The sequence below is a fragment of the Coregonus clupeaformis genome, unplaced genomic scaffold, assembly GCF_020615455.1.
Source record: "Coregonus clupeaformis isolate EN_2021a unplaced genomic scaffold, ASM2061545v1 scaf0074, whole genome shotgun sequence".
In the NCBI taxonomy this organism is placed as follows: domain Eukaryota; kingdom Metazoa; phylum Chordata; class Actinopteri; order Salmoniformes; family Salmonidae; genus Coregonus; species Coregonus clupeaformis.
Genome location: NW_025533529.1, coordinates 740302 through 764388, shown reverse-complemented (window position 1 = coordinate 764388; position 24087 = coordinate 740302). Strand labels below are relative to the sequence as shown.

At 43.2% G+C, this 24087-nt stretch overlaps 1 protein-coding gene across 3 annotated transcripts; it reads right to left on the bottom strand.

Annotated features, from left to right (window-relative positions):
- Positions 1 to 960: 960 nt before the first annotated feature.
- LOC121548324 (alanine aminotransferase 2) lies at positions 961 to 14067 on the bottom strand. Of its 3 annotated transcripts, none has more exons than XM_041859755.2 (11): positions 13340 to 14067; positions 10661 to 10750; positions 6422 to 6530; positions 5902 to 6035; positions 5470 to 5713; positions 4507 to 4586; positions 4241 to 4377; positions 3551 to 3725; positions 3272 to 3427; positions 2925 to 3037; positions 961 to 2408 (listed from the first exon to the last, which is right to left on the bottom strand). In XM_041859755.2, the coding sequence occupies exons 1-11, from the start codon at positions 13658 to 13660 to the stop codon at positions 2297 to 2299; spliced, it is 1671 nt and encodes a 556-aa protein (XP_041715689.2). In that variant the 5' UTR covers positions 13661 to 14067; the 3' UTR covers positions 961 to 2296. The 3 variants fall into 3 exon arrangements, with proteins under 3 accessions (XP_041715689.2, XP_045068973.1, XP_045068972.1); XM_045213038.1 differs by lacking the exon at positions 13340 to 14067 and adding an exon at positions 12760 to 13333; XM_045213037.1 differs by lacking the exon at positions 13340 to 14067 and adding an exon at positions 11700 to 11721.
- Between the last annotated feature and the right edge of the window lie 10020 nt (positions 14068 to 24087).

Below are 24087 nucleotides of genomic sequence, written 5' to 3'. Positions count from 1 at the left end.
CATATCCAAAACGTAAACAAGACAAGCAAACACTGGGGTTAACAGTCTTATTTCAGTTAGAAACTACGTTGATATGTATAAGCAAATCGATGTTGAACCCAACACCTTTTCCAGTTAACTTTCAGCTCATGAAGAAAGAATGATGAATACAAACCAGGCAAACAAATGAAAACAAACATTTAGCAGAAAATGTGCATTTTAAAAACATTTCATTGTATTGATAAAAAATATATTAATTTGCTGACATTCTCAAAAGTCACTCAATGTAAATTACAGCTTGTCGCCATTGAAGGCACCTCATTGCAGTCAAATGGTTAAAAACAATTTTGACGTCAGTCAAGAGTTTCATACATTGAATGGCTGCCGAGGTTAGGTTAATGCTTGAACACTTCATTCAGCATTAAACTGCATACAAAAATAGAGATGAGATGATATCAGAGAATAAAAGTTCATCAGCTGGCTGAATTAATTGGTTTAACTGAAGCTTTTAGACTGCCTTGTGTGGGTCACTACGCTCATCTCCAACCTAAAAAATGAAATTGTAAACTGTTTCACTTTACAATAACATCTCCTGCGGCTCGCAGTGTGCAGAAAGGTAGATACTGGCAGAAGGATCCCAAAAACATTTTACAAACAAAAACCCAAAAGTGCATTCAACCCACCATCTCTATTACATTTAAATTTTTAGTCATTTAGCAGACGCTCTTATCCAGAGCGACTTACAGTTAGTGAGTGCATACATTATTTTATTTTTACTTTTCGTACTGGCCCTCCGTGGGAATCGAACCCACAACCCTGGCGTTGCAAACGCCATGCTCTACCAACTGAGCTACATCCCTACCGGCCATTCCCTCCCCTACCCTGAACGACGCTGGGCCAATTGTGCTCCGCCCCGTGGGTCTCCCGGTCGCGACCGGCTACGACAGAGCCTGGATTCGGACCAGGATCTCTAGTGGCACAGCTAGCACTGCGATGCAGTGCCTTAGACCACTGTGCCACTCGGGAGATCATCTGAGATGAGTTGTGATACAAATGTGAATGATAGACTTAAAGCCACTGTCAGTAAAAAGCGTAAACAATCTATGCAATAAATAGCCTAATAAGGGGACATGCCGATATACAGATTTACCAGAACCTACAATTCCCTTGGTTTGACCTTTAAACTCATTTAAGAGTAGCACACAAACAATTGCATTTCTTTCCATAACAACCACATAATGGCCGGCAATAAGCACCTGTAACTAAGCACCCGAGAGTACAGACATTCACCCCCCAAAAAACCCCTCTCCAAGTGCATCTGTCATGCTAGATAGGTACTGTATGGGTAAACCTGTGCCCAACAGGGAGCTATGCAGGCTCAAAGCTTTATGACTTGGACTGATAGGATGTTATAAATGGTTAGGAGAATCCCTCCCTGCTGTTTTTCGGATCAGAAAGAGCTGATGTAGCAGTACTCATTGCCCGGAGTCCATGACCTACATAAACAATCTCTGTTTTCCAGTTCCATTTGGCACATGGAAAGGTACAGCTGGTTCCAAGATAATATTTGCACTTACAGTGCCCCATTGTCTAGATCTCTAACACTAAATGCCTCTAAGGAGACACAAAAGCCTCAAGACAGATAGAAAATACAACACAGTGTAAATAACTTCCCGGGCACAAAAACAACAAAATGCATATTTTTTAAACCAGAACATTGTGTCCCATTCCCCAGTGCATCCTCTATAATGGAGAACCTTCGCGTACGTCACAATTTACATTGCTTTAGTGTTAAAGGGGCAATCAGCAGTAGTTGCAATAAAACGTCCTCCCTGCCCGTTCCAATAAAAATCTGAGGGATGGGACTGGAGAATTGTAACCAAATTCAAAGCCAGAGCTATGGATGCAAGGACTGATCATCCATGATATCAACATTACACAGTTTTAACCGTGTTAAGGCTATATTGTTTACATTTACAAAGCTTATATATTTTGGGTTCTGATGGGGTACGACAGCTTGAGGCATTTATCAGATCTATTCTTCAAGAATCAATGGGTACATCGATTTACAAGTCCTAAAATGTATGTATGTAGCAACTGCAGATTCCCCACACCTTTACCTCGTCTGACAAAGGCACAATGTCTCTTAAACACAAGTACTGTTCCTAAAATCAGATTAAAACTTCAAGCAATCATAGGTTACTTTTTTACTTTACGTTAGTCGATACCTCTGTAAATGCTTTTTTATTTAATGCTGTGTTAAACATTCTCAAACTGGGACTATCTGAACTATTCTAGAGCGTCATCCTCTGTGCTCTCATCTCTTTGGTTCCTCCAATGACGCGTACTCCTTCAGAAACTTGATATGGAAATCTCTGAGCTTCTCCAGGAGCACCTTCAGCTTCTCTGTCGTGGGCAGAATGGTCATTCTAGGGGGAAATCATATGCAAAACAATTTAGCGGGTAATCTCGGTTACCCAGAAGTAAAATTCTCCAGAACGTTGTTACATGTGAATCTGTCCACGAGAGATTACTTAGCGGGCAAGAGACAAACAGGAAGGAAGAGATCAATGCAGAGTAAACACAGCATCTGTAAGATATAGAAATAGAGCTGGAATGAAAGTAGGCCAGCTAGTCGGTTAGCTCCTTTCAGCCTAGTGTAATATTTGCAATTTCCATCTCAGTTAAATCTTTTTAGTTTACTTATGCAAGCGAGATGTCAGTGCCTGACCAATTTGAGCCTGGTAGACGTGGCACTGTAATGGTTAGGTTACAATGCTTCAATGTAGGTCACTAGCTACTGTTACAATCTGATTTGAATCCAACTGGTGAATCAGGACAAACAAAACACTGTCACAGACAATCTTTCTGAAAGGCTTCTCTAAATTCTTCCGTCTTTGTAAATGTATGATGGTCAGCAATGTTTCCATGAGTTGAGCAGTTACCGGAAGTGATAGGTCCCTTCCCTCTGGCCGAAGCCACTGCCTGGAACGAGGCAGATGCCAGTCTCCTCAAGCAGCCTCAGACAGTACATCATGTCAGGAGACATTCCCAGGGACTGCAGAAGAGAGACACAGTTACAAACCTGTTTTTCTAGTTTCGGGTGTGGAGGCATATAATTATATGCAGATGCCAATTTGTGGTCAGCTGCACAGTACCTACACCATGCAAGTTTTATGCATGAGGTGAGTTCTCCGAGTTGAGAAGTGACAAATTCACTAATGGACAAATGGGTGTAGAAAGGAATCCCATTTTAGCAGTAGGTTTATAGATGGCTGTTAGGTGAACAGACCTTGGCCTCCTCCACAGCTCGTAGGGGGATGAAGATGCGGGGGAAGGCGTACATGGCTCCCTGCACAGGGTTACATTTGATCCCAGGGACCGTGTTGAGGATCTGCTCAGTCATCTGGGCCTTCTCAGCCAGAGCTCCAAGCACAGCACTCTTCTCCTGAAAGACAACACGATACACAGAGGTCAGACATGGGTCTTGGATGACAATCAAAACTGAACACTAACAAATGAACCCTAGAGCATTGACCCCCCCCCCCTCTCTGAACATTGAGTGACAGACCTTGTGGAACTGGAGATAGGAGGGTTCGTGTGGCAGAGGAGGGTTGACGATGACATCCATGGCAGCCTGTCCAGAGACAGGGGGACACAGCCTCACAGAGAGCAGCTTCACCAGCTGTGCCTTGACCTCCAGGTCGAGGTTGAGAACCTCCATATAGCCCCCTCTAAACCCACACCTGCAGGGGAAGAGGACAGAGGAGAGGGGAGCGTTAGTGTTGGGTACACAGTCACACACAATAGAACCAAACTGGAGTTTATCCTAGATCAAATCAACCATGGCAAGGACAATCCGATGAGCCAGTCAGTCTGCATTCCAAGGTCATTGTTTTTTTTGGCCTGGTAGCCTGTGTTGTGATTTAGCCAACTCGTCTGACGTTTAAACAAGCATGACAACGCAAATCAGGAGTTGGCTAAAGCACAGCACGGATCTGTCTCCCACGGCAACATGGCGTACTAACGCAAAAGGCAAACATTTTACAGAGTGCTCTTGTAGATCAAATACATAAGACTAAGGGGCTATAAGAGATGGACAGCTTGTTATGGATACATAGGAACGTGTAATGTAAGTCATTGACTACTTATGGCGGTCAGACGGAGAATTCAGAGTGAGCACAGACAGCGTGTGGTGTTTTAAGGGTACTTTGGGGAAATAGTGACCCCGTGCGAGGGGCACGTGGATATGAATACTCACTCTCCTGAGTAGCCTTTGGAGGTGGAGTGAAATGAGGCCAGCTCGACAGTGTTGAAGTACTCTGGGCCCATCTCATAGAGCACCTTCTTAAAGGAGTGGAACTGACAGTCTGGGGAGTACACGTTGTCCTGATACACCTGGACACACACATAGGAGGATTATATCAATGGAGAATTGATACTTCTCATAGGACTGGAAAAGTAGAGAAATAGTTGGTGTCGATTCAGATCAATACACTACAGTAGTTGGAAACAGCAAACAATTACCTCATCGGACATAACAAACAAATTCTCCTCGTAGGCAAAGTGGAGGACTTCCTCGATGCACTTCTTACTCTGCACTTGACCTGAATATTGCCAGAGAGAAAGAAAGGAGAAGGGGGAGGGAGAGTGGTCACCACAGGTGCTGAAATTGAGTACATGGGCAACTCTACATGGGCCTTCCATTTGTACAGGGGACACCATGTCTACAAAGACAGAATGTCCTGTATTATGGAGGCAGCTGGAAACCAGAGGACCGCAGTATTACCTCACGGACGGTTACTAGCCTGGTGGACGCGAGGGAGAACTGTGACACACTGGTCTGGACAGGAGCCCGTTGTTATTCACACAGAAGTTGGCTTGAGTTTTGATTGTGTGGCTGTTAATGTGGGTGTTTGAGTGAGAAATAGTTGAACCAATCAGTAAAAAAAGCAGAGCCCCATTCATTATGAACATCATGGAGCCTTTCCAGACTCTGAAGTCAGGAAGACTTCAAGTTAGGTGTCAGGCAGACTATTACATTACAGCTTTACCGAGTTATGTTACAGCTATGTAAGAGGGAGTCAGATTCCTTGAACATAATGTCAGCTTGTGAAGACTGATCCAGTTTCCTATGCAGGCTATAAACACCCATCAGCTACCCTACATGACAAAGCAGAGTAGAGGGGGTTCCACATATAATATCTTACACAATGACCCTTGGCCTAGTTGCTTGTTTCAATTGGTTGTACAGTATCAACATAGCGACCTCTTAAAGTTAATCATCATGCTTATTGGCCTTATGGGACATGGGAAACATTTGCAACATATAGATTTGAGATGCTCATGCTTGGATATGTTGGATACTGGTCTTGGATGTGGTGGAAACTGGTCTTGGATGTGTGTGATATTGGTCTTTGATGTGTTGAACACTGGATAGCCACATTACATAAGAAGCCTAATCTCATTGTTCTGGCTGGTGAGACCCACCGGTAGGGTTGCCTGGATTGATGATGCAGATGACTCTGGGGTGACAGTGCTCCTTGGCAGCCTGGTAGGCTCTGTGGAGCTCGTTGATATCCAGGGCCCAGCAGTTGTCCTCGTCCAGGTAGTAGTTGATCTGAACGGCCTCCATCTCAGAGATGGCTGCAGAGTACAGGGGGTACTGAGGGATGGGGATCATCACACCACTCCTGGACCGGCCCTGGCCCGACACCAGCATTTTCAAGATGCTCTACGGTCAGATGAGAATATCGTTTCACAACAGCAACAACTAGTAGGAAAGCGACTCACTGTCAAAAACATGAAAATCCCTAATAAATCCAATGAACTTTCAGTCACAGCTTACATTAAACAAATACCAACCAACTCCCTTTTGTTTGTAAGAGGATTATTCGAAAGGGTTGAGAACTAAAGACTTACCACGATGCCATCACTAGCTCCGGTGGTGAGGTAAATATTGTCCCAGTCGGCAGGCACACCCTTATCCCGTTGCTCTATGTAGACAGCAATGTCCTGCCGAATACAGTCCACTCCCTGGCTGGCACTATACGACCCTGGAGTTAACACACAATATGGTATCAACTCCGGATTTGGTTTTCATGTTCTGTTTCAGGAAATAAATGAGAGCTTAGATAACTTCAACTTGCATACACTTTCTAGCTCCACCGTACAATGCAGTTTTACATGAACTATTAGGCATATCTTGCAGCAAATGTAGGTCACAGAAAGAATTCAAATGCATATCGTTGTAACGAAAACACTGCTAGGTTCTGCATTAACCTAGCATCCTGTTCTTTGTCAGTGAGACAATTCTGAACCCATCAACAGTGCACAGGAGGCCAAATCTCCTACTTGGTCAGCATTTAAAGCTATATTATTGGGCTATATTTCAACACAGGAATGTGAGTGCAGTGCACTCAGACAGGCATACAGTACACACCCAGGCTCTGTCCCCCACAGCCCTGTAGGATGCGACGGGCACGCTGTTTGGCATCCTCCGGGAAACTAGGGCTGTTCAACAGATCTGGGAATGAGCAGAGAGCCACCACCTGAACATACAGACAGGAAGTGTTCATGTTAACTTCACCCCCATCAAGACACACAGACACCTTCACATTTAAAATGGCAATTTATTTGACATAATATGTAAATAGCATTACATAAGCATCCCAGGTGAACCAACAGGAGAAAAAAACCTTCTTTCCTGAAGCCATCCTTCCACACAATCATGTTTGCACTTGTACATCTTGTACAGTTCTAATGGAATTTCTGATTCCTGTATGTAGCCCTTGTTGCATGTAAGGACTAGTACGTGTGGAGGAGGAAGATGTGTTGTGTTCTTTCACTCTGAGAATGGCTTCTAAAGCAAATCAACAACACTCATCTGAACATTACTCATTCTATCGAGAGGACTCATGGGTTTACACAATGACAGACATTAAATAAGCAACTTAAAAATGGCCTTCCATTTTACCAATATGAAGTACATAGGCGGGTTGGTGGTTTAGCAACAAAACCGATGCATACGCAACTATGGGGCAAAACAGATGGGGTTGACTTAGATTGTTGTCAACATGTAAACTATATTTAGTCTCCAATGTTTATTGAAAACAAATTAATTTGCACAGTTGTTGGTTAGCTAGCTAGCGAATTTGTGCCATATTAGCATTGACATGAAGTCAAAACACCTCAAAACAAGACATCAAGAGCAAGATAAAACTAGCTGAAACGTGCCACCTACAATTCCCCACATGGCTGCTATCTGACCGTTCAGAATCATAACGCACCGCTTCCGGACCCATTAATGTGCGCGCATCATTTCTGTAACGTTGTCAGCCAACCCGTCAATAGGAGGCTAGTGTAGCCTAGCCACAAGTAATTTACACAATCTGTTCTGTGTTTATTTGTTTGTAGTGAAGTTGCTAGGTGGTGGAGAGCATGTTTGCAGATGAGATTTAGGGCAGAACCTTTGACCACAGTCAAATAGGCAGCATGACATTGGCACACAGGTTCTATGGTTCCATAGCAGTAAATATTGGGGAGTGAGGCCAGGGACACAAGTCACCTTGGACAGTGACATAGCAGTGGCATTGACTGGCATCAACAAAGCTTTCTGCCTTGCAAGCTACTGAATCACATGGAAAGTTTTACGACAGAGTTCCATGGTCACACCGGTCTGCACACAATGTCATCGGCAACTGACAGATTTATTTTCAAGCCACCTGACAACGCAAGTTTATTATAGACAAAGGAAGGTGGGCGGTGCAGAGTTAGGCTTTATAGAACTACTAAAACTAGGCTATATAGACTTCACATACCGGTACTTCAACAATATAAAAAAAAAACAGGCCTCCTGGTAAAGCTAGCCTACTAGTTCATTCAATCACTGGGGATATTATTTTAATGATAATGGAAGATCTGAAGTGGGCTGCCCTGGGGGCGATTGTAGTCCTGGGCGATATGGCCTAAAAATCATATCTCGATTTTTTCAAACTTATGGACGATTCACGAGATATATACAATGCATTCAGAAAGTATTCAGACCCCTTGACTTTTTCCACATTGTTACGTTACATCCTTATTCTAAAATTAACATCAGCAGTGAAGAGGTGACTCCGGGATGCTGACCTTCTAGACAGAGTTGCAAAGAAAAAACCATATCTCAGACTGGCCAATAAAAAGAAAAGATGAAGATGGGCAGTCTGAGATATGGCTTTTTCTTTGCAACTCTGCCTAGAAGGTCAGCATCCCGGAGTCGCCTCTTCACGGTTGACGTTAAGACTGGTGTTTTGCGGGTACTATTTAATGAAGCTGCCAGTTGAGGACCTGTGAGGTGCCTGTTTCTCAAACTAGACACTCTAATGTATTTGTCCTCCTGCTCAGTTGTGCACCGGGGCCTCCCACTTCTCTTTCTATTCTGGTTGGAGCCAGTTTGTGCTGTTCTGTGAAAGGAGTAGTACACAGTGTTGTACGAGATCTTCAGTTTCTTGGCAATTTCTTGCATGGAATAGCCTTCATTTCTCAGAACAAGAATAGACTGACGAGTTTTAGAAGAAAGTTCTTTGTTTCTGGCCATTTTGAACCTGTAATCGAACCCACAATTGCTGATGCTCCAGATACTCAACTAGTCTCAAGAAGGCCAGTTTTATTGCTTCTTTAATCAGCACAACAGTTTTCAGCTGTGCTAACAATTGCAAAAGGGTTTTCTAATGATCAATTAGCCTTTTAAAATGATAAACTCGGATTAGCAAACACAACGTGCCATTGGAACACAGGACTGATGGTTGCTGATAATGGGCCTCTGTACACCTATGTAGATATTCCATTAAAAATCAGCCATGTCCAGCTACAATAGCCATTTACAACATCAACAATGTCTACACTGTATTTCTGATCAATTTGATGTTATTTTAATGGACAATAAAATTGCTTTTCTTTCGAAAACAAGGACATTTCTAAGTGACCCCAAACTTTTGAATGGTAGTGTATATGTAGCAAAAAAGCTGCAAAAACAAAATAAGATATTTGTGTTCTCTGAAGAGGGGATGGAGGTGGATGGGTTAATAAAAAAAAGAGACTAACTTCTTGTAGCAGGAATTATAGAGTTAACACAGGTCTCATAAACAATCTCTCAAGCACAAGCCCATCTGCTAGTGAGTAGCCAGCTAACCTTTATATTTCAAGTTTAGCCAAATTATATATATTTGCTTGCTAACAAGGTAGAACAGTTTAATTGTTATGAACACACCCTTGTCTGTCTCCAACTGTTTGAACAGCATGCTAGCCTGTCCATTTTGTTCAGATGTTGAAATCAAGTGGCCTACCTTATTTCTCAGAATGAGAAGGAGTTGCCAATTCTTTATACAATTGTGTTTTATGCTTATTGAACAATTATAAAACACAGACTAGACAGCTAGTATAACAGTCTTTGGCTAAAATGCTTCTAGCGTTAAGTGGTCCTGCAATGTCTGGCGTGACAAATTGAGCATTCATTTTCCAGAATCAATGTTCATTGCTACTCTTGTTTTAGTAGTGTCCGCTCTGCGCGCAATTTGAAGAGTTGAGACATAAAAAGGGAATTGTTGGAAAGGTTAACTTCTCTATTACAGTAAAATGTCTCTGTTTCGGTGTCCATTTTTCCTTTAGTTTCCTTATTTACTTTATAAAAAAACTCTGCTTTGTTTGGAAAGGGCTCATAAGTAAGAATTTCACGGTAAGGTCACGGTAACCTGTTGTATTCAGCGCATGTGACAAATACAATTTTATTTGACCAATTCTGTTGGACCAAACCTCAAATGCAAATAGCGAGTTGAATCCGTTTGTCAGAGAGGAAGAAGTGGTCTCTCATCTTTGTCGTTGTGAGTGGCAGAGGGGAGGGGCTTGGTGTGTGTGTATATTGGAAGGTGCACAGCTCACAAGTCATTGCTCACAGAAAGAGCGAATGAGACGAGACCAAAAAGACATGAGAATAAGTGGACATAAACGCTCATAAAAAATGTAAAAGAACTTGATTCTTGAGATACAGATATTTGGAAGATCACGCAAATACATTAATTCAAATTAATTCAATATCGCCCAAGGCGATTGTTATAACAATGTGGAGCACAAGACTGGACATAATGTAGCCCCATCTCTGGAATGTGCACTTTCACTAGAAGAGACCAACAGAACACCCCATACTCTGTGCTCATGCCCAGTTAGCCTATCCAACACGAATTTGCTGGGTGGAATTCAACAGTAAGTAGAGTAAGAATATGCTTCATGTTTTGTTTTCTTCTAGAATACCAGATAGTGATAGATAAAATGTGTTATGCTGCTGTTAAGAGATGAATGTATTATTAAGTATTAATTAACGTGATCTCATTTCCAACCTCTCCATGAGCTGAGGACATTCCTCTAATGTTTGCAAATAGTAGCCTAAACAAAACAGTAGATGTGCATCCTCATCTGCCAAACTGATGCCCAGCCAAGGATGACTGATTTAGTAACTCTGAATAAACAGATAGCCGTCCTGCCAGAATATTTCCTTAGCAAGATCATCGAATCAACAGTCCAGTTAGAGAGGGTGATTATGGAATTAGAAGTCTATTTGACCTTGTGGTGGTTATGGTGGTAGGACAGGTGATGTAAATATGACTTTGCAAGACCACACTTTTCCTAACCCATCCCTGCCCCTCACCTGACGGAGAAAGGTGATTGGCTTCTGCCCCATGGCATGTGAATCTCCAATGTTGGCTTTGATGACCTCAGTGAAGGGGTGTTTCTGACCCTGGAGGGAAAAAAGTACAATTTATATTCATGTTAAGAAAATTGCAATTTTTTAAATATCCCTGCACATATGAAGAACTATACTGAAAAAAAATATGAAATGCAACAATTTCAAAGATTTTGCTGAGTTACAGTTTATATAAGGAAATCAGACAATTGAAATAAATTAATTTGGCCCTAATCTATGGAATTCACATGACTGGGCAGGGGCGCAGCCATGGGTGGGCATAGGCCCACCCACTTGGGAGCCAGGCAGACCCACTGGGGAGCCAGGCCCAGCCAATCAGACTGGTGGCTGGTCTCAGACTATCCCACAGGTGAAGAAGCCGGATGTGGAGGTCCTGGGTTGGCATGGTTACACATGGTATGCGGTTGTGAGGCCGGTATGACGTACTGACAAATTCTCTAAAATGACGTTGGAGGCGGCTTATGGTAGAGAAATGGTGGATGGATTATCTTGACAATGGATAAAATGCTCACCAACAGGGATGTAAACAAATTTGTGCACACAATTTGAGAGAAATAAGCTTTTTGTGCAAATGGAACATTTCTAGGTTCATTATTTCAGCTCATGAAACATGGGACCCGCACTTTACATGTTGCATTTCCATTTCTGTTCAGTGTAGTACAGATCTAAGTAGGCTATTATTTCTATCAGTGTAACTGTTGAGGCAGATTTAGTCCTACAAGACAGAAGAGTATATTAGAGGAGTTGTTACAGCAAGTGATGGATCAAATAATTACTCCAGTCATGGTTGGGGTCAAAGAGCAAATACATTGCATGATTTTGTATACTGGGGGTTTATCATTGATTGACACCATCCATTACATGATGTATTAGCCTAACCCAAGTGCTGTAGGCCTACAATAACATTTGAATGCCCTTGTGTTGGCCCAGTATCTAAATCATATTTTTGACAAGAGTATGCAGGGGACATAAAACGACCCACCCTAGTGTGGTCTTGTATCTGTGGGTGGTACGAGGATCATGTGCTCCTACCGACCCCTAGGAAGGCACCTGTTTCAGGGATATTATTAGTTGAACTGCCATTGCCCAAGGCACACATCAATCAACTTTTCCAACATGACAGAGAAGCAAGTGAGTGTAAGACTCAAGTGAAAGGAGAGTAGTGTGAGTAGATTTCAAAGACTGGTTTTCATTCAAGTGGAGTGTGGGCTATAGGTCAGTCACAGCATTAGTCTGCATGAATGAATTCCAGTCCACTGATCTTGTAGCTCATAGAATTACATTTACATAAAATTATCCCTGTGTTGTAGCTCATCTCCATCATTGAAGTAAACTAGCCTAAACTTACCCACACAACAGTCTGGATCACAAGGAGTCCTTCCCTGATATTAATTTAAAGGCATCACTAAACAGCACATTGTGTACATGAATAGCAGTTGAGCCACTGATACCATTATCTTTCGATGAGCTTTCACTAGCTAAGCTCATCATTGCCTGGGAACCAGAAGGTTCAAAAAGGGACTTGCACAGTTGAGCTATCTTTGTTGCAGGTGCATGGTAACAATTGAATAACACGAGAGAAAATAGAAGCCAGGCCCACTGCTCTTGCTTGTATCACTGTTCTTTATTAAGCTTTACATATTGGCCTCAAGGCCTTTGTCAGGGCTTTTTACCCCCCTCCCCCCGAGTGTTAGATTCTGGAAATGGTCCCATAGAAGCCGAAATGTTGAATATAATTAAATGCGTTTACTCTACTGGTTGTCTGCGTGGTTGGTCATTTTGCAGGTAGGAATTTGAGCCAATCTATCCACAGGAAAGTATTATTAGACCAACTTTTCAAAGCACTGAGTTGCGTTCAGAATTATATTACATGAAGCAGGTCTAAAACCATGTAAACATGCGCACTGTAACGTTACGTTTGGCAAGTATTCATGTATTTGCATCATGTGTGCATGCTTCAGGTTAAAGTTATCTGAACGCACTACCAGTGCTTTGAAAAGTGTTAATAATACTTTCCTGTGGATATAGTCTCAAAGTCCTACCTGCAAAAGGACCAACCACGCAGACAACCGGTTGAGTAACTTCAAATGTAATTGTATTCAACATTCCGGCTTGTAGTGGACCGTTTCCAGAATCAAACAAAACAAACCCCAGACGGTAGATTTAGAAATTCACTGTCTGGTGCGGGAGGTCCCCTGTCAAAGCTCATCACTGCCACGTCCATGAGGAGGGACCACCAAGGTTGAGAAAATCATGAGGCAGGATTGGCTCCTTATCACACACCTACAAGGGGATGGGCATCCCAACTCGAGGAGGATGATGCAACATTGTATCAGCAGTGAGAGAAGACGCTACACGCGTCCTTCTAGATAAACTAGCTAGCCAGCTAACGTTACGTCTCCATTTCCCCAACTGTCGTTCACTATTTTAGTTGATCCTACAAAACATGAGAGCACATATCCATGACTAGTTAGCTAGCTTGCTTGTTTGCTCAGGAGGATGTGCCAACGTTACGGCTGTGTAAAAAGCTAGTTCTCGGTAAATGCTGGTTAGCATGAGCCAGCAAGCTCACCAAGTAAATGTTTTCCTCACTAGCTAGAATGATGGGCAATGTGTTTTCACCTGCTGCAAGCCTCTCTCAATGTCCCCAGCCTTCGTGACAATGGCTCCTCTCACAGCGTACTCCACCGCTTTCACCTGCGGATTGATGGTGTCCATGGTCAGAGTCTTTTCTCGCATCTTGCCATTCTCTCTCAATACCACGGTTGCTCCAGCTGTACTGAATCTCTTCAGTCCATACTCTTCAACTGGTCCTTGTGTTTTGAGTCGTATGGACTGCACTAAACATGAGGTTTCACGAGCCTTTGTCCGCACAAGGGCTGGAGACGGGTCAAAAACACCTGCAATCAATGATCTATTTGCCAAGTGTTGAAGTCGATGCATGATCTCAGCAGGGTAGCTAGAAGAACCACGACGAGGGAAATTAATGACCTAGAGCGCGGCACATAAACGCGTTAGCTAGCTCTCTTTCAGTCTTTGAGCGTTCGTTCACTGGCAAGCAAAAGCGGTGATGGATTGCTTCAAAGTTATTTAAAATTTTAATTAAAAGCGTTTGTAAATCCACGAAATCTAAAATGAATGATGTTCAAGTATGACACAACAACCATACCGACGATCGAATGCAACGCACCACATCAACTACGACCATACATTTTAAACCGCGTCCCTCTACAATCCTTTCACGGCAGAGGTGGATGCTGGGTATTGTCGTTGTTTTATAGAATCTCCTCCCTAACTATATGCTTAGACATACGTTTCCAAACTACAATACCCACCCCGATGGAAGACGGCTGCGAAGAACGCCGAAGGGCGGCTGACAGCTGGAGATAGCTGAAAATGAAGACCGGTAATATGAGAGAGGAAGAGGCGATGCGAGAGGGATAACTGGGCACAACATCTGTCTTCTCCAGCAGGTGGCGATGTTTCGTTTTATTCGCTCACAATGTGAGGAATTTTAGTATAGAGGTAAAAAAGAGAGTGTAGAATTTGTTCTACAAAAAAATTGGAATGGCTTATTTGCTACGTGAGGCTTATTTGATGGAGCATTTTTTCCCCTAATTGTTAGGTTGTTACGAGTGTACTGATATGAGTAGGACTCGTGACATCCCGGCAAAAACAAATAATATCAGAGTTGTTCCTGTTGTTCGGACACGTATCTTCCCTCTCATTGGCTAGAATGGTCCCACCTGACCTTGCCTCCTGAATATATGTCAAAAAGTATTTGAGGTGTGTTTGTTTTTTATATTGAGTTTGCACTTTTGAGACCATTCCATTGGTGCCAATTGTACCAGGCACACTAAATCAAATGAAGCTCAAGTATTTCTAAGTGTTAGACATTTATTTTGACCCCCTGGGTTTGTTTGATACATTGCCAAATGTTATTCAAATAATTAATGTTTAGTTTGATTCTGACCATGCACACTTCCTTCTCAAATAAAACGCACCACACTCATTCACTTGTCACTCACTCAATCCAACCAAACTACACTCAGCACATGGGATGGGAGGTTAGCTGATTGGACAAAAAGCAGATAGTGCCATCTACTGGATACATGGTTGCACTGTGAACTTACTGTCCTAATAACCTCGGGTCATATTCAATCAAATCCAGTTACCGGTATGGGGATTCAGGGCTAAATCAAAAATAGAATGGCTTTGGCTGGGAAATGCATGAGCAAATAATGTGAAGCAACATTTCTTAACCCAAGTGCTTTCTTCAAAATTCTTCAAATAAAGGAAATATAATTCTCAAACTAAGGATACATGTTTTAGACAGTCATTATAATATAGTGTAATAATACTGTCACATTTTCAGAGACACTGCAGAAAAGGTTAAAGAGTTCTACATTTCTCATGAATCCCTAATTTGCATATGAACCGTGTACTGCAGTTTCCCTTGCCTAATAAATCCGACTTTGATACCAATTGCTGGTATATAGTCTGAAACAAAGCACTACAAAATCGTGGACATTTCCTTACAAACCAGAATGTTAAATAAAATAAAATATGAACTTAATTTACTGGTTGTCTGTGTGGTTGGTCCTTCAGCTGTTTGAAATTTGAGACAAAATATCTGGAGGACAGTATTGTTTACCCAACCTTTTAGAGCGGCGGTACTAAAGATGAGATTTCTATCACCTGGCACATGAGAAAAACCATGTAAACACCTGTTAGTATACTTCCATCTTGTGGACGTGCCTTTGGTCATGAGCAAACACATCTTGATTACCACACACATAGACCTCCTTTTTGAAGTCGGTTTAATAATACTTACTATGGATATTTTGTCTTAAATCTCGACCAGCTGAATGACCAACGCCACGGACAATTGGCATATTCAAATATGATTTTATTCAACATTCGTGACAGACAAGGGACATTTAGGCTTTTTTCTACGTAAATGTAAGTGGCGTTGCCGACACAATTGAAGGCATCGACCACAGTTTCCCTTGCTATGCATGGAGGCCCATTGATGAGTCAGACTTGTTGGTTCTCAGTGCCAGATTGCTGTCCTCAGTGTGACTCAGGGCTGGATCAGATTGGAAGATTTTACTCTGAACTTTTACTCATGAGTGGTTCACTCTGATGAGACAGCAACACTCACAACATTTATAACGTGTTAAGTATACTGAACTCAAATCCAGGAAACATCAACTAGGCATATTGTCAGAAAACATTTAAGAATTTCAAATATCTTAAAGACTGTATGCTGCTCTGTTATATAAACCTTAAGGCATGGGCGGACTTAGTGATTTGGAGGCCCCAGGCAGAGGCCAATCTGAGGCACCCACCCCCTCTCCTCATATGTGTGCATGCACAATTATTTTTTATGGGTTTTATAGTAAAGACATGTAATTTAACTGTAAAAATGTATTACATTTTAATGTGCCATGAACACATTCAAATCACTTCAAAAAGTTGGTTACTTTTGCACGTTCACTCAAAATAATTCCAGCATCCGAACAGTGCACTGTGCACCCACAAACTTTACTTCAATTCGCAATTGGCTGAAACTATCTTGGTAGTTTCAGCCGGTACCGAGTCCCGACACTTGTGGGGGTCGTAGAGCAAAGCAGAGAACACCATCGTGTTCGTGAGAGTCTCATCTTTCCATAGAGGTGTGTCGCCCAAACAGACGTTTTCGTGAGAAGACCGATTTTCAGGATGTCTTCTGTTCTGCCAAACAGCGCTGTAGCTCAGCCACCTTCCACTGCAGATGGGGAAGGACAAAATTATTTAAATATTTGTTTTTATTATGTTTTATTATTATTATGCTCAGCTCATGAGGCCCCTTCATGATGTGAGGCCTGAGGCAATTGCCTCTTCTGCCTAATGGTAAAACCACCAGTGCCTTTAGGGTAGCACTTTATAATAACTCCACATAATAAATACAGTGGGGGAAAAAAGTATTTAGTCAGCCACCAATTGTGCAAGTTCTCCCACTTAAAAAGATGAGAGAGGCCTGTAATTTTCATCATAGGTACACGTCAACCATGACAGACAAAATGAGAAAAAAAAATCAAGAAAATCACATTGTAGGATTTTTAATGAATTTATTTGCAAATTATGGTGGAAAATAAATATTTGGTCAATAACAAAAGTTTCTCAATACTTTGTTATATACCCTTTGTTGGCAATCACACAGGTCAAACGTTTTCTGTAAGTCTTCACAAGGTTTTCACACACTGTTGCTGGTATTTTGGCCCATTCCTACATGCAGATCTCCTCTAGAGCAGTGATGTTTTGGGGCTGTCGCTGGGCAACACGGACTTTCAACTCCCCTCCAAAGATTTTCTATGGGGTTGAGATCTGGAGACTGGCTAGGCCACTCCAGGACCTTGAAATGCTTCTTACGAAGCCACTCCTTCGTTGCCCGGGCGGTGTGTTTGGGATCATTGTCATGCTGAAAGACCCAGCCACGTTTCATCTTCAATGCCCTTGCTGATGGAAGGAGGTTTTCACTCAAAATCTCACGATACATGGCCCCATTCATTCTTTCCTTTACACGGATCAGTCGTCCTGGTCCCTTTGCAGAAAAAACAGCCCCAAAGCATGATGTTTCCACCCCCATGCTTCACAGTAGGTATGATGTTCTTTGGATGCAACTCAGCATTCTTTGTCCTCCAAACACGACGAGTTGAGTTTTTACCAAAAAAGTTATATTTTGGTTTCATCTGACCATATGACATTCTCCCAATCCTCTTCTGGATCATCCAAATGCACTCTAGCAAACTTCAGACGGGCCTGGACATGTACTGGCTTAAGCAGGGGGACACGTCTGGCACTGCAGGATTTGAGTCCCTGGCGGCGTAGTGTGTTACTGATGGTAGGCTTTGTTACTTTGGTCCCAGCTCTCTGCAGGTCATTCACTAGGTCCCCCCGTGTGGTTCTGGGATTTTTGCTCACCGTTCTTGTGATCATTTTGACCCCACGGGGTGAGATCTTGCGTGGAGCCCCAGATCGAGGGAGATTATCAGTGGTCTTGTATGTCTTCCATTTCCTAATAATTGCTCCCACAGTTGATTTCTTCAAACCAAGCTGCTTACCTATTGCTGATTCAGTCTTCCCAGCCTGGTGCAGGTCTACAATTTTGTTTCTGGTGTCATTTGACAGCTCTTTGGTCTTGGCCATAGTGGAGTTTGGAGTGTGACTGTTTGAGGTTGTGGACAGGTGTCTTTTATACTGATAACAAGTTCAAACAGGTGCCATTAATACAGGTAACGAGTGGAGGACAGAGGAGCCTCTTAAAGAAGAAGTTACAGGTCTGTGAGAGCCAGAAATCTTGCTTGTTTGTAGGTGACCAAATACTTATTTTCCACCATAATTTGCAAATAAAATCATTAAAAATCCTACAATGTGATTTTCTGGATTTTTTTGCCTCAATTTGTCTGTCATAGTTGACGTGTACCTATGATGAAAATTACAGGCCTCTCTCATCTTTTTAAGTGGGAGAACTTGCACAATTGGTGGCTGACTAAATACTTTTTTTCCCCACTGTAATGTATAATGGCTTAGCCATTTTTCATGAGATATTTATACTTTATAAATACTTTATAAATGTTTTTTTGTGACCAGTGTAATTTCTCACGAAAAGATGGATATGCCATTGGTAGACATTCCAGCAGTACCTGATGCTCCTTAAAGTCTCAAAATAGCCTAGAACATATCAATGGTAAAATAATAAGCACACAACACAGGATGTTAAAGGAAATATATTGAACATATAAAGTATAAATAGCCCACACTTTAGACGATGCCACGCAAAAAGACTTAACTAATGATTAGTAAATGGTTTATAAGGACCTATATTAAACATCTTATGAATTATTATCATGAGTTGTTTATAAATGTGTGAATAACTAGGTTACTAACATTTACAAATGTGGGAGTAATGATTAATAAATTATGAATAAACTATTTACTAATCCATTATAAATGCTTTATTATGTGGAGTTAATATAAAGTTATTCCTTTGGTACAAAAGTCACAATTTAATTCTGGTTTGGTTTAAAGTGTTTCAGGTTTGGTTTCAGCATCGGCGCACTGGAAATTCAACCACTGAGTGACATATTTGTCTTGCACTAATGATAGGGCTGTTCTTGTTGTAAAGGCCCTCTGAGCTGGCCTTGGGTTGAACTGTGCAAGAATGATCACTGTCAACAAAGGCATTACTGACTTCTCTGACTCTAAAAGTATTTTAACACCACTTACAGTTCTTTTGTAATCAACTTAATTTTATCAACTGTCCAATAATAGGAAGTTAACAATGAAGGACTTTGTTATCAAACGTCTATAGACAAGGGTGACGAGGCAACTTGTAAAATGACAACTGTTTCTTTGCCTTTCTCGTCATTAATATTTATTAGGCAGGAGCTGACGCAGGCGTAAATGGCTGTGGGTGGAGGACAGAACCTGCCCATTGCAGCACAAAGGAAGTGAGATTGAGGAAATTAGTGGAATGTGTGTCAGAGATGTGAGTACATGATACACAAATTCTAATCTGACACCAACTCAAAAACTGTCAAACAAGAGAGGAGAAATTCTCTCTCTCAGGCAGTAGTGGATCCAATGACTATTTGAATGATTATTTCAAAGTCAATGTAAAGTTTAATTTTTATTTATTTCCTATAACATAAGAGCTTCCTGCAATATCTGAAGAGGAAATGGAAAGTGAAGAAAATTATATAGGAGACAGATTTTGGCATGCCTACTTAGCTTGGTCACACAAAAACCTGTTGATCTACAGTCTATCCCACAGGAAGCTTACATTTGTTTCCAAGCAATATTCATGCAGGAACTGTACACCTTACATAATTAATCATAATCACTGTGATACTTCAGTTGAAATGACTTCAAATCGAAGACATGTTTTATCTTAGTTGCCATTATTACCACTGTATCTTCACTGATCGTAATACAGAGCAAACTTGCTGGCAGCCTGTGGTGCCTTGGATGGGGGATGGTAACCATGTGTACCATTAGGCCTCTGTGCTTTTCAGACAACATTTTTTATATTGCCATCTTTAATGTACATCATACAGGCACATACTGTAGATCATAATAGCATGGAATGACACACAATACAGTGGCTTGCGAAAGTATTCACCCCCCTTGGCATTCTTCCTATTTTGTTGCCTTACAACCTGGAATTAAAATTGATTTTGGGGGGGTGTTTGTATCATTTGATTTACACAACATGCCTACCACTTTGAAGATGCAAAATATTTTTTTTTGTGAAACAAAGAAATAAGACAAAAAAAAAAAAAAAAAACTTGAGCGTGCATAACTATTCACCCTTTTGCAGCAATTACAGCTGCAAGTCTCTTGGGGTATGTCTCTATAAGCTTGGCACATCTAGCCACTGGGATTTTTGCCCATTCTTCAAGGCAAAACTGCTCCAGCTCCTTCAAGGTGGATGGGTTCCGCTGGTGTATAGCAATCTTTAAGTCATACCACAGATTCTCAATTGGATTGAGGTCTGGGCTTTGACTAGGCCATTCCAAGACATTTAAATGTTTCCCCTTAAACCACTTGAGTGTTGCTTTAGCAGTATGCTTAGGGTCATTGTCCTGCTGGAAGGTGAACCTCCGTCCCAGTCTCAAATCTCTGGAAGACTGAAACAGGTTTCCCTCAAGAAATTCCCTGTATTTAGCACCATCCATCATTTCTTCAATTCTGACCAGTTTCCCAGTCCCTGCCGATGAAAAACATCCCACAGCATGATGCTGCCACCACAATGCTTCACTGTGGGGATGGTGTTCTCTGAGTGATGAGAGGTGTTGGGTTTGCGCCAGACATAGCGTTTTCCTTGATGACCAATAAGCTCAATTTTAGTCTCATCTGACCAGAGTACCTTCTTCCATATGTTTGGGGAGTCTCCCACGTGCCTTTTTGTGAACACCAAACGTGTTTGCTTATTTTTTTCTTTAAGCAATGGCTTTTTTCTGGCCACTCTTCCGTAAAGCCCAGCTCTGTGGAGTGTATGGCTTAAAGTGGTCCTATGGACAGATACTCCAATGTCTGCTGTGGAGCTTTGCAGCTCCTTCAGGGTTATCTTTAGTCTCTTTGTTGCCGCTCTGATTAATGCCCTCCTTGCCTGGTCCGTGAGTTTTGGTGGGCGGCCCTCTCTTGGCAGGTTTGTTGTGGTGCCATATTCTTTCAATTTTTTAATAATATATTTAATGGTGCTCTGTGGGATGTTCAAAGTTTCTGATATTTTTTTATAACCCAAATCTGATCTGTACTTCTCCACAACTTTGTCCCTCACCTGTTTGGAGAGCTCCTTGGTCTTCATGGTGCCGCTTGCTTGGTGGTGCCCCTTGCTTAGTGGTGTTGCAGACTCTGGGCGCTTTCAGAACAGGTGTATATATACCGAGATCATGTGACAGATCATGTGACACTTAGATTGCACACAGTTGGACTTTATTTAACTAATTATGTGACTTCTGAAGGTAATTGGTTGCACCAGACCTTATTTAGGGGCTTCATAGCAAAGGGGGTGATTACACATGCACGCACCACTTTTCAGTTATTTATTTTTTAGAATTTTTTGAAACAAGGTTTTTTTTTTTTTTTCACTTCACCAATGTGGACTATTTTGTGTATGTCCATTACATGAAATCCAATAAAAAATCCATTTAAATTACAGGTTGTTGTCACGGAATCAGCCGAGGCTGCTCCTCCTCCTTGCTCGGGCAGGTTTCGGCGTTCGTCGTCCCTGGAGTACTAGCTGCCACAGATCTATGTTTCGGTGTTTGATTTGTTTTGTCCTGATTGTGTACATCTGTTCCCCATTATGTTGTATTGTTTCCCCTATTTAACCCTCTGTCGTGCATTGTGTGTTGTGTGTTATTGTATTTGTCTTCGGTGGTGTTAGTGTGCGGGTTGTTTTCCTCCTTGTATGGAGATGGTTTTCTTTCCTGGTTACTGTAAAGTAAAGTACGTTTCCAGTAAGCTCTGTGTCCTGCGTTTGATACCGCATTTCACCGTCGCCACCTGACAGAATAACACACCACACCATGGAGTCAGCAGGATCAGCGGTGCCAACGGGGTCACTGGAGGAGCGCGTAATCAACCAAGACGCCATGATCCAGAAACTGGGCACCGCCATGCAAGATGTGAGGAACACCTTGAGCCGATGGGAGAGAGGAGGTTTGCCCACACCTCCTCCAACAATACCACCACCCTCAGCCATACCCATCGTTCCATCTCCGGAGTCCAGTGGGATTCGGCACTCGCTCCCAAGGGCTTATGATGGCACCGCGGCCGGGTGTCAGGGTTTCCTGCTCCAAGTAGAACTCTACCTGGCAACCATTCACCCGGCGCCCTCGAGATACGAGAGCGTTTCCGCCCTTATCTCCTGTCTGTCCGGCAAGGCGCTGGAATGGGCCAACGCAGAATGGGGTGGGATAGACGCCGCTACGGTCAGCTATGCAGAGTTCACCCGCCGCTTCCGGGCAGTATTCGATCATCCCCCAGAGGGTAAAGCGGCGGGTGAGCGTCTATTCCACCTTAGACAGGGGAGGAGGAGCGCGCAGGAGTTCGCGCTGGACTTCCGGACGCTAGCAGCCAACACGGGATGGAATGAGAGGGCCCTCATCGACCACTACAGATGCAGCCTGAGGGAGGACGTGCATCGGGAATTAGCCTGCAGGAACACCAACCTCAGCTTTGACCAACTGGTGGACATGTCGATTCGCCTGGATACCCTGTTGGCTACCCGTGGACGTCCGGATTCGGGGCCGTCCATTCCATCCCCCAGCACTTCCGAGCCGATCCCTATGGAGCTCGGGGGTGCTGGTGCTAGGGAGACCAGGAGGGAGACCAGGAGGGAGGCCGTCCCCTGCACCAACTGTGGCCGCAGAGGACACACTGCTGGTCGGTGCTGGGGAGGGTCTCCTAGGAATCGAGGCAGTGGGCGACGCACTGATGAGTCATTCCAGGTGAGTAGGCACCCAACTCACCCAGAGCTCTCTGCTGATCATATGTGTATTAAAGTGGTGTTTCCCGAGGTTTCTCCTCACTCCCAGCATAAGGCGCTAGTAGATTCAGGCGCAGCTGGGAATTTCATTGATCGCCAGTTCACCTATAAGTTAGGGATTCCTATCGTACCTGTTGATGTGCCCTTCCCCATTCATGCCCTAGATAGCTGCCAGTTGGGGTCTGGGTTGATTAGGGAGGTCACGGCGCCTCTCCGGATGAAAACGCAGGAGGGTCATGAGGAGATAGTACGTTTGTATTTGATTGATTCTCCTGTGTTTCCCGTGGTGTTGGGGCTTCCCTGGTTAACAGCTCATGACCCCAACATTTCATGGCAGCAGAGAGCTCTCCAGGGATGGTCTGATCAGTGTACTGGGCGGTGTGTAGGCGTTTCCGTAGGGGCAACGACGGTGGAAAGCCAGAACCAAGTTCCCGCCTTGCATATTCCACCTGAGTATGCCGATTTGGCTCTCGCCTTCAGTAAGAAGAAGGCGACTCAATTACCACCTCATCGACCGGGGGATTGTGCGATAGACCTCCAGGTAGGCGCTGCGCTTCCACGTAGTCACGTGTATCCTCTGTCTCAGGAGGAGACGGTCACTATGGAAACCTACGTCACCGAATCTTTGAGACAGGGTTACATACGGCCGTCTACTTCCCCTGCTTCCTCAAGTTTCTTTTTTGTGAAGAAGAAGGATGGGGGTTTACACCCGTGTATTGATTACAGTGGTCTAAATCAGATCACCATCAAATACAGCTATCCTCTCCCTCTGATTGTTAGTATGACGGAGTCATTACACGGGGTGCGATTCTTCACAAAATTGGATCTTAGGAGCGCGTACAACCTGGTGCGCGTTAGGGGGGGAGATGAGTGGAAGACAGCATTCAGTACCACCTCGGGTCACTATGAGTACCTCGTCATGCCATATGGGTTAATGAATGCTCCTTCAGTCTTCCAATCATTTGTGGACGAGATTTTCCGGGACTTGCATGGACAGGGTGTTGTGGTATATATTGATGACATTCTAATATATTCCGCTACACGAGCCGAGCATGTGTCCCTGGTGCGTCGAGTGCTTGGTAGACTGTTGGAGCATGACCTGTATGCGAAGGCGGAGAAATGTCTGTTCTTCCAGGAGTCCATCTCCTTTCTGGGACATCGGTTGTCCGCGTCCCTCTTTGGCATTCCAGTTGGAGGTGGACGCTTCCGAGGCTGGGATCGGCGCTGTGCTGTCTCAGCGCTCGGGTACGCCACCTAAACTCCGCCCCTGTGCTTTCTATTCTAAGAAGCTCAGTCCGGCGGAGCGCAATTATGACGTGAGGGATAGGGA